Source organism: Chlamydomonas reinhardtii, chromosome 10 (genome assembly GCF_000002595.2).
Source record: "Chlamydomonas reinhardtii strain CC-503 cw92 mt+ chromosome 10, whole genome shotgun sequence".
NCBI lineage: Eukaryota > Viridiplantae > Chlorophyta > Chlorophyceae > Chlamydomonadales > Chlamydomonadaceae > Chlamydomonas > Chlamydomonas reinhardtii.
This window is the reverse complement of record NC_057013.1, coordinates 948,382-961,899: the sequence shown is the minus strand read 5'-3', so window position 1 is coordinate 961,899 and position 13,518 is coordinate 948,382. Positions and strand designations below refer to the sequence as shown.

The 13,518-nt window shown below is 59.2% G+C and overlaps 1 protein-coding gene across 1 annotated transcript; it reads left to right on the top strand.

The window, feature by feature from the left end:
* The first annotated feature begins 482 nt into the window (after positions 1–482).
* CHLRE_10g424700v5 (uncharacterized protein) lies at positions 483–12,809 on the top strand. The gene is made up of 18 exons (XM_001702521.2): positions 483–1,243; positions 2,185–2,319; positions 3,326–3,403; positions 3,697–3,827; positions 4,097–4,310; positions 4,534–4,762; positions 4,957–5,158; positions 5,468–5,682; positions 5,934–6,434; positions 6,771–6,880; positions 7,071–7,160; positions 8,106–8,211; positions 8,393–8,427; positions 8,649–8,856; positions 9,144–9,229; positions 9,636–9,707; positions 9,952–10,023; positions 10,286–12,809. Exons 1-18 carry the CDS (start codon positions 1,082–1,084, stop codon positions 10,508–10,510), a joined length of 2,871 nt encoding a protein of 956 aa, XP_001702573.2. The 5' UTR covers positions 483–1,081; the 3' UTR covers positions 10,511–12,809.
* The last annotated feature ends 709 nt before the right edge of the window (positions 12,810–13,518 follow it).

The following is a 13,518-nucleotide window of genomic DNA, read 5'->3' as shown; positions in this document are numbered from 1 at the left end:
AGCGAGGCTGCGTCCGCTGCTTGCCAGCTTCGTCTTCTTCTTCGTTTGCAGCCTGCCTTAACCCCCCCCCCCATCCTGGCCCCCTTCCTCTCGCCCTGCTGCCCTGCATATCATGTCGGGCACCAATGCATGAATGCAACCCTGGCAAGCCAGCCCACTGCCTAATTGTCGAAAACGCTGAAGTAGGCCACCCTTGGATGGTGCCACCCTGGGGCTTTGGGGGAGGGGGGTAATTATTCATGAGTGTGCGTTTGATGTACAGTACTGCGGGGAGGGGGGGGACCAACCTTGGGATCAGCGCGTACTCGCAATGGCCGCGATGATATGCATGGGAGCATTGGTGCGTTGCCCTGCGGAGGTAGGGGCGGAAGTAGTCGTCGCCTCGACCTTCGAGGCCAGTCAGCTTCGGGGTCGCTGCGACGTGCTGGCGGTTAGCCACACTCAGGCCATTCACATCGGATGCAGTTACAAATTTATCTTCACTTTGCTTGATTGAATTTCGCGCTGATACCTCGCGTTTTGATTGCGCCCGCTCACAGCCTTTGCAATACGAATTGAGAAGTTTACGCAATAATGTGGCTTTATGGAGAGCTATGAGCTTGACTATTAATGTCAACGATGTGAACACACAGAACCGGCTGAGCATGCAGGACGAACATATCTGACAGGCCCCGCCGCGGGCACGCATCCAAGTTCTCCACGCGGATCGTGCATTTGAGTAGATCACATGCATATTACCACGCATCCAAGCTTGTCACCAGCTCACATGAGCCTCCCCGGCAAGGACCTCGGCGAGTGGACTGCAGAGTCCAGACCCCATGCAGGGTAGCTTTGCAGCCCCGCACGCCGCGTTTTCTTAGGGACAATTATCTATGCCCATCGTGCCAATTATCTATAAATGTATAGATCAGCACAGCTATTCTACTGACAGCCCGCGGTGAGAACCAAACCTCGGCACGCAAGCTCTTTCGGGTTGCAATGCCGCAGCCGCTTCTGAGATACATAGCGCACTAGGCTAGAAGCACACCTGGAGACAGGCCGGCGAGTAGACGTCCGCGGAGGGCCGGGTTATTGACCCAGGATGTTCAAGGCGAAGCGTCCTGTGATGGCCTTCGTCGCTCTGGCTTTGGTGGCCATTTTGAGCGGGGGAAGGGTGGCAGCGCGGACAGTGCGAGTGAGCAGTGGAGCGGGCCTTGCTGCGGCCATCGCTGCCGCGGACGTGGACGTGGCGCTGATTACAACGGTGAGCATGTATGTCGCCGTGCAAAATAGTAGGTATAACGCTGCGTCCGTAAACCTGTGAAATTCGGAGCTGGTGGAAAGGTGGGCTGGCTCGCAGCGAAGTCTGCTTCTCATGTTTTAAGCCTTGAGTTTGTTTAAGGCTTCGTTACTATCACCAAATTGAGCGGTGGGTGCACCGGCTGGGGCGCAGGCCACGCTGAAGGCTGGCTGGTCACACCCCGCAGTCCGCCAGCCCTCTGTAGCCCGGTGCGGCCGTCCACGTGATTTAACGGCTCATCTGCAGACCAGCCCTGACAAGCGAGTCGTGATCGGTTGACTTTGTCCGCCGTTGCTGCGGCGCCAGCATATTCTATTAGCACGGAAATTTCAAGCGCCTATCTACGCGCGCGGGTTAGGCGTGGCGTGCGTATGAGTGGCGGGCCACGCACGGCGTGGCGGGGTCCGAGTGTCAGAGTGTGCAATGCTTGAGCGCCAGTACGTAGCCAGTACGTAGACGCGACTCCGAAAACAACACAGCCGCTGGCCGATAAAGCCCTGTCGCAAGGCATTTTACGGCGTCGCTGCATGGGGGTATGCATGATGAGGTAGGGGTGCCCGCTCGCGCCCCGCCGCACCGTCTGGGAGCACAGCTCCCGCGTGTGTGACAGTGATGCTCGCTCACGGGCCGCAGCTGTAGAGCCTAAGCCATCCATCCTCTAACACGTTTGACCTTTCTTGCGGTTTCCTGAAGTCAGCAGCTGCAAAACCCACGCCATCCCAGCGGGTGTCGAGCGTCGTCACCGGCTCACCCCAGCCACCCTATCTACTTCACGCTTCCCGCCGCTGCCCTGCCTGCTGCTTGCGCCTCGTACACTCTATGCTGCGCTCTATGTGTGCACGCCTGACTTCCTCTTTCCCGCCCTATGTATCTCTATGTATCTCTTGTTGTATCTCTGTCCGCAGGATGTCACATTGTCAGATGATGATTGGGCCAACTACACCTTGCCCATTGAGTTGACACGCAACTTCACGGCAGTGGGGCAGGCGAACGCACAGAGCCTGCTACCAGTGGTGGACCTGGCGGCAGTGAAGCAAAAGGTGGGCGGCGCAGTTGGCAGCGTAGGCGGGCGTGTGTGCGTGTGCGTGTGTGCGTGTGTGTTAAAGAGCACAAGGAAAACCTTGCGCAAAGACAGTGTATGCGATGCAGCAAAGCGACGGTGCGTGTATGTGTGTGTGTGTGTCTGTGTGTGTCTGTGTGCAAAGATGGTACGAAGGAGTGTGTGTAGCAGCAGGTTAGACAGCAGGCGTAGGGGCGAGCGCACCGACGACCGACGGCGTTGACATGTCCAGCAGCGCCAGAGCTCGCCGCAGCGTCTCCATTTGTGGCGGCTATGCCTAATAATGCTGTAAAATTTATTCAACGAGCGTGTTACAAGCGCGTATGCGTGTAGTAAGCTGTCGAGACGTTGCTTGTTTGTTTTTGTGTCCGCCGGAAATCTCGTGGGTTGTGCCGCGAATTTTGAGGTTGCACGCCCTTTTATAACCCGTGAGGATGGGCTCATCACCTACGCGCACAGGCGCGTAGACGCCACCAGAGCCGGCCGCACCTGCAAAGCAACGCAAGGAACGAAGCAGGCGGGGGCGGGGGGGGGGGGGGGATGCAAGGCAAGCGGGTAGATAGAAGGTGGTAGGGTGGATAGTTAGGAAGTCATAATGCCGGCTGTGAACGACAGTGGTACAGACAGCAGGCGCCGCAGGGCCGACTACTGCTGCATGCCTGGGCTGCTGGCTGGGATGCATACATGGAGCAGCAGTAGTCACCCTCAGTGCCCATGTATATGAAGCTGCATGCGCTATACTCAGCCGCTGCTGCTGCACGGCGCTATATCCTAGAGCCCTGCTGAGATTCTCAATTCGATTTGGTTCGAATATGGCTGGGTTGACCTGCCAAATCACAAACTGATGTTAGTTGCGCGCACCCCTGCTTCCATGTACCGCTGCCTGCTTGTTTGCTGCTTTCTAAACAACATCAAGCAAGTTCATCATACCTACGTACACGCACCGCAAGCTGCCTACGTCAACCATGCACTTACTTGTTCATCAGGTGCGACTCCACGTGGGCTTTACGCTCACCTTTAAGAACGTGGTGCTGTGGCGCTGGCGCGACGGCTCCTCCAACCAGGTGCGGGCGTGCATGCATGTATGCATTTGTGCCCAAGCCGCCGGCGGGCGGGTGCTCCAGACACATACGAGCAAGCATACGAGCAAGCATACGAGCAAGCAAGACTGCGTGCGTGCGGCAAATCGGCATCCCATGGCTTGCGGGGCCTATCTGCTGGGAAGGTGCTGCCGACAACGCATCACGCACGTGATTACTGCCACCATGTGCAATCATCAGTAATCAAGTCCTGTCGCCAATCTTAATTGTGTGTACATACATGTATGCAAAATGCCGCCGCCTCGTCGTCGCGACAGGCGCCCGGGCTGTCGCTGCTAGCGCCCACAGAGACGCCGCCGGATAATAACGACGGCACCGCCGTCGCCCTTGCGCGGTTTGAGGACGTCTACATGCTGTATCGCTATTGCTTCCCCCTGTGGCTAGGCGTGTGAGTGACTTAATACATGTCAGGTTGAATGTGTTTTTATGTGCATGTTTATATGCTGGGCTTGCTAGTGAGCATAAAGCAATGTATGGGCGCAGCAACCAGCCAGCAGCTGGGTTAATTACTCCTCGGCCAGCTCTTTTGCAACGACCGGTCCCTGCTGCGTGGCATTCTGTAGCAAGATAGATGCCTCAACCCTGCTGCACTCGCTCAATCAGTCAAGCGTCAGTATGCACACACACCGTAACACACCTACATACGCACGCACGCAGCCGAGCCGCCACGCTGTTCACGCGGCCGCCGGAGGTCCCGGGCAACAACACGCTGCAGTGGGACTACGTGTGGCCCAACAACTGCACCGTCGACAGCCCCTGGGCGCACCCGCAGCTGCGCTGCTACGCCTATGTGGGCCTGTACGTGGATTTGGCCGCACGCGGCTTGGACGCAGACAGCAGCGGCAAAAGCACCTTTTCCAATGGCTACATGGTGCGTTGCTTTGTATGTGCGGGCGTGTGAACATTGTCGTGATAATGTATAATGCAGGATGTGCTGAATGCATCCTTTTGTCTTATTAGTTATTGTTTATGATATGTTGCGTTGGCGGCTATTGCTATATATTGTATTGTTACCTGCTGCATCAATCACATGCACGCTCTATCTGTTATGTGGCCTTGTTGTATTGCACGTGATTGAATCTGCCTACCTGCAGGTGCAATACCTGAACGCGGTGGGGCTGTGTACGGACGTGATGCCGGACGACTGCCTCGCCACGCTCAGTCCAGTGGGCTGCTCGCTCTTCCTTAACTCCCAGCCGGAGGCGCCGTTGCCGCCCCGGCCGCCCGCGCCGCTGCCGCCTGCGCCCGTCAGCAGCACGGACGTGTCCAGCAGCGGCGGGGGCGGGGCGGGCACGGGCGTCATTGTGGGCGCCGTGGTGGTAGGTGAGTGCGGGGTTGATTGGCAGCAGGAATGCCGAATGATGAAGATTGTGCATGTTAAGTTAGTTGCTTGTCTGCAACTAATGATGGTGTGCGGCTGATACTGGCTGGTTCTGCGTGGATGGATTATTGAGAGCTCGGAATGGCGACATTTTGCTCCAAGCAAGGGCATCATCACACACACGCTATGCGTGCAGGCGTCATGGGTGGCTTGCTGCTTATGGCGCTGCTGGTCTGGCTAATGGTGACCGAGAGGCGCCGCCAGCGGGCAGGGAAGGCCGCCGCCGATGGCGGCGCCGCCAAGGGCGCGCAGGAAGGCGGCGGCCGCAGCTCTGCCGGCGCCCGCACAGCAGGGGCCGACAGCAGCAGCACAGGACCGACCTCGTCGTTCACAGGCGTGTGAGTGATGACGTACGTGGCAGTGCCGCGTAGGGAGGGATAGGGGGGCGTAGTGATAGATTGGCTCATCATTGGTAAATGGGCGGGATGGAGGCCGCTAACTCGCTCGCGGGGGCGTGCGTACGTACACACGGTGTGGTCAGCTAACGCTGCTTGATCGCGTCCATCTGCTGCAGCCACAACCTGACCGCAAAGGCCCAGATATGCAGGTGTTTATCCTTTTGCTCGCCTAGCTTTGATTTCCTCTCTTGCCCCCTACGTTCTGGCTTCCCAACTAAACTATTACTACCGACCTGTATATCTGTGTAGAGTGGTGGTGGACATGGCGTCAGCCTGCAAGGGCAAGGAGACGGGGCCGGCAGCAGTGCGCGGCATCACCATGGCCTCAAGTAGCAGCGGCGGCGACTTCGCTGCTGGGGCCAGCAGTGAGCTGAGCGCCAGTGGCAGCGGGCGGGGGCAGCAGCAGCAGGGCAGCGGCAACGTGATGGCGGGCAAGGGCAAGGCGGGCGGCACCGGCCCCAAATGTGAGTGTCCGCCGTGGTATATGGTCTATGGTATATGTACCAAGGTCATGGATGCCTGGGGCGGGCTGTTGCTTGCAGCTGCTGTGGCTGTATGTAGCTCGAAATGCCGCACGCATGGCTGCACACTATTGCTACAGTGCGCGACGCAACGTGTGCCCTGCCTGTGCTGTTGTATGTCTGCGTACTTGGACTTCGTCTAAAGACAAGCTTGTTTGTTGCGGCTACTACCCGCCCCCTGTCCCGCTCCGCAGGGGCCCCGGGCAGCTCCCCGTACCACCCCACAGCGCCCGTTGCACCGGGGAAGACAATGGAGGAGACACCCGTGGTCACACGGCAGACGCCCGCACGCGCCGACATCAAGCTCGATGTCCGTCTTGGCGCGCCGCCGCTCGCTGCCACTGGCGGGCTTTCATCGGAGCGCGGACTGCCGCCGCCCAAGACAGCAGGCACTGCCTCCAGTCGTGACACCATCACGGACTCGATCACGGGCACGTCTTCGATCACGCCATCGACGGCTTCCCTGAATGCGGCATTGGCGGTGTCAGATGAGCGTGCCGCGGCGGCCCGGGCGGCGGGCTTCTTGGATGCGGCTGCGGCAGTGGCAGTGCCTTCGTCGGCGGTGGCGGCGGCGGCGGCTGGTGCCTCGGCGGCAAGGCACGCAGCGGCGGCGGCGGAGGGCGGGCACGAGCGCAGCGCTGTTGTTCAGTCGGAGGTTACGCTGACGGCCGTGACGTTGGGCAGGGGTGGCTTTGGTGAGTGGCATGGGCGGTTGCATGGGTGGCTAGCTGGCTGGCTGAGTGGCTGGCACGAAAGTGCGTCATCATGCATGATCTCGATCGCTCCGGGTCATGTTGATGCTGCTGTTGATTCTGTTGAGCCGGTCGAACCTGTTCCTGCGGGGTTATACTGTTTACCTGTTGCTTGGCTTGATCAACCTATGTCATCCCGCTGATATATGTCGTCGCCTTATGATCTTGTTGGCTATATCTAGTGCCGTATCTAGGCCGGCTCATTCGTTATTTGCGTGTACGCCTGACATGCAGACAACTTGTTGCCGCTGCTTCATCGGTGTCCACGTCCACATACAGGTCGGGTGCTGGAGGGCGAATGGCAGGGCCGGCGTGTGGCTGTCAAAATGGTGGCGGACGTGCACACCTTTTGCGGCTCACCAGAAGTCCTGCTGCAGAGCTTCAAGCAGGTAGGCGCACGGCCCTTTGGAAAGTAGCATCGGGTCGAGTCCCAAACAAGGCATCCACGCATACGTACACAACCCGGACCAATCCACGAATTACAGGATAGTGTGCGCGCACGTGATACGCGCAGTGACATGTACCAACACACTGACTCTGACCCTGCATGGCTGCTGCATGCTGCTGCTGGTCGCGTAGGAGCTTGAGGTGCTCGCCCGAGTGCAGCACCGCTGCATCGTGCAGCTGCTGGCCGCCTGCACAACCCCGCCGCGCCTGTGCCTCATCATGGTGGGTGTAGGTGTGGGGGTGGGTGTAGGTGTGGAAGGTGCGGTACCACCGATTGCCTGCCTGCGGCGGGCGCGCTGTGGAGAAGTAGGCTGGGGCATGGAGCGAGATCCAGCCACACATTGGTGGGATCTCGCGCCATGTCTTGCTGCCCACATACACAACGATCTGCTTTTTATCAATAGATGCATTGTTGGATGCACGGGGGCAAGAAACGGCCAGCACGTGGAACCGCGTTCATACTTGAGGACCTGGTATAATGCGCTTTCGCCCAAGTTACAGCGACTTGGTGTTGAATAGGCCTAGGGGCTGTGCACACGGAAGGCACGTGCATGCTGCGCGTGGGGCATGCCTGCAGCCGTTGTGGATGATGTGTTTATGGGAGGCCTGGCGTATACGTGCATACACACGGTCTGAACACGGGAACGACCTCGAACCATCCCAGCACTTCGTGCGTGCTTGTTATGAGAGCAAATGCTCAAGATGATCTAGCTGAATACATGAGGAGCGTCCTATGGGAGCAAGCCTACTAGAGCTAGAGTAGGCCGACGGCGCTGCAGGCGGCACGCCCCTGGGGTCCAGAGCAGGGCGGGTGTTCGTTCTCCACGTCACTGGCTCGTGAACTGCGTCAGCAGGTCCCTCTTGTAACCAATGCAATCTGAATACATGAGCGCTGTACTAGCACATAGGCACGTTATTGCACGCAGCTAGGAGTCTATCCATCACCCCGCCCCTCCACTTCCATCTTTGATACACACCGTTCGCATGATTGGCTGCCCCCCCTTCCGGCTTGCAAGGATTCCTCCCATACTTAGTGGGGCACTGTGATTGTAGTGGATGGCAACACATGCGCGCCATCTCTTTCCGCATACCATAGGTCTATGACCTGCTTCCGTTCTAAACGCTGCCTTGCCTTGTTCTCGCCTTTCCTCCTCTTCCTATCTGCAGGAACTCATGGAGACCAGTCTGGAGAAGGTGCTACACGGCTCGCGGCCGCTGCGGCTGCCGCTGCGCAAGGTGCTGTTCATTGCGGCCGAGATCGCGAGGGGACTAGGTGAGTGCTGCTGCTGGTGGTGCTAGGCTTTGGAGGGGCGGGGTGTTGACATGTGGATGCGGGTACATTTTTGCATTATCCGGGTGCACTAGAGCAGTACCAGATTGTGCAGCCCATGTTTGCTGACCCGCCCTTTTGCTCCCCATTGCCGCTGCTCTACACTTCCGTGTACTACCCGCAGAGGCCCTTCACCCCACCATTATTCACCGCGACCTGGTGCGTTTGTGGGGCGCGACTGCGTTGCACGTGTCTGTGTCGGCGCCTGCATGTATGCGCACGCATGCTGCGCGCGCTCTCCGTGCGATGGCACTCCATACCTCGCTCGCTTGCTGCTCCTTCCTCTCAAACCGTGCGCGCTGCCCAACCATTCTCGATGTGCCCGGGCCCCCCACATGCAACTTAGACTCTCGCTCATTTCGATCGGATCCACTCTCCAGAAACCTGCCAACGTGCTGATCAACAACGTCGCGGGCCCCAAGCCCGTCGTGAAGATCACGGACTTTGGGCTTTCGCGCCTGCGCAACACCACGGTAGTGACCGCCACGCCCGGCGCCGGCACGCCCGCCTACCTGGCGCCGGAGTGCTACGAGGCGGCGGAGGGGCGCACCGTGGCCATCACCTACAAGGCTGACTTGTACTCGCTGGGTGCGTGTGGGCTCGCTGGGTTCGGCTGCTGGTTGGTTTGCGGGCGTGTATCCGTATCTGCATGGTGGGTGCTGCGTCGTTGCATGCACGTACGACCAATGGCTGGCGGTGCATGCAGCGGCTTACTTGCTTGACCAGACGGCACCTCCTCCTCCACGCCCCCTTGCACCTAACCCATGACACCCATGCCTACGCCTGTACGCCTCGCCATGTGGCGGGACCCGCACCCTCTCACCCCCTACCTCACACCACCCTGCATCACACACACACACACGCACACATAACAGGCGTGCTGCTGTACGAAATGCTGGCGCACACGCTGCCGTGGGAGGGCCACCTGCCGGTGCAGATTGCGGTGGAGGTGGCGGTGCAGGTGCGCGGCGGAGGGGCCGAGGCGAGGCGAGGCGAGGGGCGAGGGGCGAGGGGCGAGGCGAGGGGCGAGGGGCGAGGCGAGGGGCGAGGGGCGAGGCGAGGGGCGAGGGGCGGGGCGAGGCGAGGGGCGAGGGGCGAGGCGAGGGGCGAGGGGCGAGGCGAGGGGCGAGGGGCGGGGCGAGGCGAGGGGCGAGGGGCGAGGCGGGGCGCGACCAGGCAGTAGTGCTGACTGAACGACGAGTAATGGTGACGGTCCTCAGTAACAAGCTGCCGCGTGTCTCGCTCCCGACTGCTGGGACACCTCCCTTACCCGGTCCGTATCATAGTTCTTCAAACGCGCCAGCAGGTTGCACAAGGCGTGTGAGATAGAGGGGGTATTTCATCAAATCTTCTCGCCACCTCCACAGGGCAAGCGTCTGCCTCTGGACAAGCTGACGCAGGCCCGCTGCCCGGCGCCGTTGAGGGAGCTGATCTCGCAGGTGGGCGGGGGCGTTGGGTGGGGTTGGGGTGATTGCCGCGCGTGGTTGAGGTTGGGTCGTGAGAGATGGCGTGGGTAATTAGGGCCGGCTCGGGCTCAAGCACTCTGCGTGCCTGCCTGCTGCTCTGCTGTGCATGCGCTTGGCCAGCACTTGCGCCACTTATACCCATGAATGTGTTTAGGGGAACAAAATGTGTATCTGTGTGTGCTGTATGTGTGGATGTGTTGACTTTGTCCATGTGCAGATGTGGGATGCGGACCCGCTGCGCCGCCCAGCTGCGGCAGAGGTGGTTAAGGCGCTGGAGATGATGATCGAGGTGAGCAGGCGATGATGAGCAGCCGGGGGGAAGGGGGGCATGTATGGGGGCAGGAGTCCGGTGGTGAAGTAAGGGGACAAGTATGTGGACATTGCCGCTGCGGGCGAGGGCGCCCGCTTGGCATGTGTGGGGAAGTTGCACGTTGCTACTGTCGCGCGTGCCACCCGCAATGCGGGCATGTCTCCTTGGCTGTACGGCAGCTAATAAACCCTAAATTCTTTTCTGACCAGCTGGACCCTGCTGACTAACGTGTGTCGTGCAGGCAATGGACGCCGCCCAAGACGACGGACAGCCCCCCGCGCCGCCCTCGGCCGAGGTGCAGGCCCACGACGCGGCGCCAGCAGGCACAGCAGCAGGCGGCAGCGGGACCCAGCAGGAGCAGCAGCAGGCGGGCGATCAGCAGGCGGAGAAGGAGGAGCCGGAGGAGTACGACTTCGGCCCTATCCTCGCCATCAGCCTCGCCAGCGAGGGGGCATGGCGGCGCTAGCTGCGTGCCACCAGTGCCGGGGCGTGCATTGGCGCCTGGGCAGGCGGCTGGTGCGCGCACACGTATGGCTTTGCGTGTGGGGCGCTGCAGGCGGAAAGCAAGCTCGCCGGCAGTCAGGGGGTTGCTGGGAATGACAAATTGCAGAAGATGCTTCCGGTATGAAGAAGGCAGGGTCTTGTTCTTGCATGGAGAAAGTTATAAGGTGACTCGGCGCGTGGCTCTCTGATAGCCGCGCCGGAAAACACCAAAATGCATGGGCACGGCCGCTCTACATGAGTCGACGAAGCGCTCTAGGTATGATGGCAAACGCATGCGAGACGCGACGACTCCATTCAGGTGATATTTTATGTTGTCGGGGCGTTCAGTGCATCGAAGGGGGGCGCTAACGGCGCGAGTAACGGTATCTAGCTATGACAAAGGACGTCGCACGTGCGCTTTCGTTCGTTTGCGGTACCCGTATTTACCTACGTGCATCCACCGCATGAAGCTCATTCATACGCATGCCTTGTTGTGCATGCGCGACTCATGGCACAGCACGTACGCACGGGACATGAACTAGCCAGTCCGGGAGTTCCAAGTCGCCAAGGGACCCCTGGGTATGTTGCTCCTCATCGATTTGATTAGATCGGCAGGCTTTGTGTGAGACGATGTTTGATTGTCACGGTTTATGAAAGTCAGACATGCAACATGCAATAATTGGCTGTGCTACTTTCACACAATCTGAATATGCGCAGGCTGCGTGTCAGCACGCCCCAAGCATGCTTATGCTAGCGCTTTCCGCGCCGGTGGTGGGCTGTTTGCGATTTCATTATGGATCCAGGTTAACTATGTTTTCCTTTCGTCGGTGTCAGCAGAGTGTCCCGTGTACGTTTTCCAGGATGAAGACGCGGTGCTCAAGTATATGGCAGCTTTATGGCGCTGCGTGCGAAACACACGAAGAGGACAGTCCAATGGCTGGGGCGCCATCCCGCGGCCCACGGGGCAGCAGCCCTACCCTGCGTGGCTGCGGATGGATGGGGGATTGGGGGTATGTGTGTGGCAATGGCGTGAGGAGCGGATGTCTAGTGGTGCAGGGGAGAGTCAACGGCTGGGTCAAAAATGCAACTGCAGCGCGCATGCAGGGGCACTACAGGGTCTTATTAGAAACATTGTTTTTTAGGATTTTACGCGGATTTCGTTTTTCTTGAGAGCGAAGCGATCCAGGGGGGGCGAAGCCCCCCAGGATTGCCCCTGTCCGTGCCTGTCTTGTCTAGCGTTTGCAGAAACGGGTTTGTTCTGCTGCATTTAGTATCTGTGCTTCCTGTCGGGCGATGGATTGGAACTGCAACCAGAAGCGTCCAGAAGGCTGCGTGTCCACATCTCCGCGCCTACAAGGATCCTAATCTGTTCAACGCAGTCGCATTTCCGAGCACGACTGCAGAGAGCGCATGGACCGTACATGTGAGACGGCAGAGCATGACATACGCATGTTTCTATTATCGTGAGAGAGAAGCGATACCAAGGTTAGCTGCGACGCAACATGTCAAGGCGGAAAGTTATTGTTTGTGGGGCCAGATGCTGGCATGTTGCAATCTTGTGTACTCGATCCGTACGTACTGGCGGTTCAGCGGTTGGTTGCCGGTGGCTTGATGTGGGGAAGAGCAGGGGGGGAATGTGAAGGTTGTTGGTGAACTGTCTGGCAAAGCCAGAGAACGGATGCTGTTGACGGGTTCCAGCACTGGAGGTCGCTGTGGGGCTGTTGCAACGTGCTGTGGCGTCGTTGCGTTCCCCTCACATTCCGGCGGGGCAGGACCGGAGCTTGTGCTCGTCATGCGAAGCGTGCACTGATGATGATAGAGCTTGCAGGACTGCGGTAAGGCGGTGGCGTATGCAGGTAACGTGGAGGACGCGGTACGTTGTCAGGTCTTGAGGTGTTCCCTGCCACAATAGGTCACGATTTGTTTACGTTAGTTATTGCGTTACAAGGTTGGGAGTGTGCGTTCCTCGCCTCATCACTAATAGCGGACAGTAATGGCCAACAGGCACACTGTGTTACGAAACCGAGCAGTCCGTATCTTCTGGAACGTTCGTGCTATTTTGGCTTGATCACAGCTCTGCATGATGGCTTTGGTGTCTCCCAGCAAGTGTCTCTTCAACATTAGGCTCACGGCGTGTACATTGATGTGCTTCAACTCCCATCATGGCTGATTAGTGCGCAAGAGAGTGAGCAACGGCAAACCCATCCATCCAGTGCTTGGATTTGGCCATGTGAATGCTCGGCCGCATGCCGTCCGACGGACAAGAAAGGGTTTCCCTCGCAACGGAAAAGTGGGCTGAGCCCACGCCATGTCTCCGTCCAGTCTGAGGCCGCAAGCGTCTACCGCATCTCCCGCACATAGCCGGGGTCGGTTTGTACAGGCACAGACCGCGTCTAGCCACGTCCCGTTGTATGTCGAGCACAAGCACAGCCAGCACAGGACAACCAAACAGCAGGAAATCCTCTAGCCACAACACTACTCACTGCAGCGGCCTACCATATACTGTGCTGTGCTATGCCTGCCAGCGAAGACCGCTAACCAGACACAGGCCGGCCTTAACCTGCGCGCTTGCGCCGCTTCTTGGGTGACACCGCGCTGTCCTCCTCGACGTGGCCTTGCTCGCCCTGCTAGCCCAGCCAGACATCAAATTGTTCCTAAGCGCCTGCAACAGGCCTGCTTCCGGTAGAGGCCCAACGTAAGGACTTGCAGGTTGTCGAACGCGTTCGTGCGCAGCTGGATGCAGGAGGCGGTGCATGTCAGCCCCAGTTGACATGCCGTCTGGCAGTGTCCGTCGACGAGGGGAGGCCGCTTCGGCGGCCAATAGCCCCCATACACCCCGCCACCAACAGCTCCCGAGTGGGCACAAACGCATAAGGAATACAAAGGCGGGACAGTCTGAGCGACACGCGCCGCATCCTTGCTCAAGCAATGGGGCCGTCTCGGGCTCAGCAGAGAGAAACCGCCGGATCATAAGTAAGGCATCACCAGCTT

Coding starts and splice junctions, on each gene's coding strand:
- CHLRE_10g424700v5 (XM_001702521.2), top strand. CDS start 1,082: ATGTTCAAGGCGAAGCGTCCTGTGATGGCCTTCGTCGCTCTGGCTTTG. Junction 7,161..8,105: donor CGCGCCTGTGCCTCATCATG/GTGGGTGTAGGT, acceptor TCCTATCTGCAG/GAACTCATGGAGACCAGTCT. Junction 8,428..8,648: donor CCATTATTCACCGCGACCTG/GTGCGTTTGTGG, acceptor TCCACTCTCCAG/AAACCTGCCAACGTGCTGAT.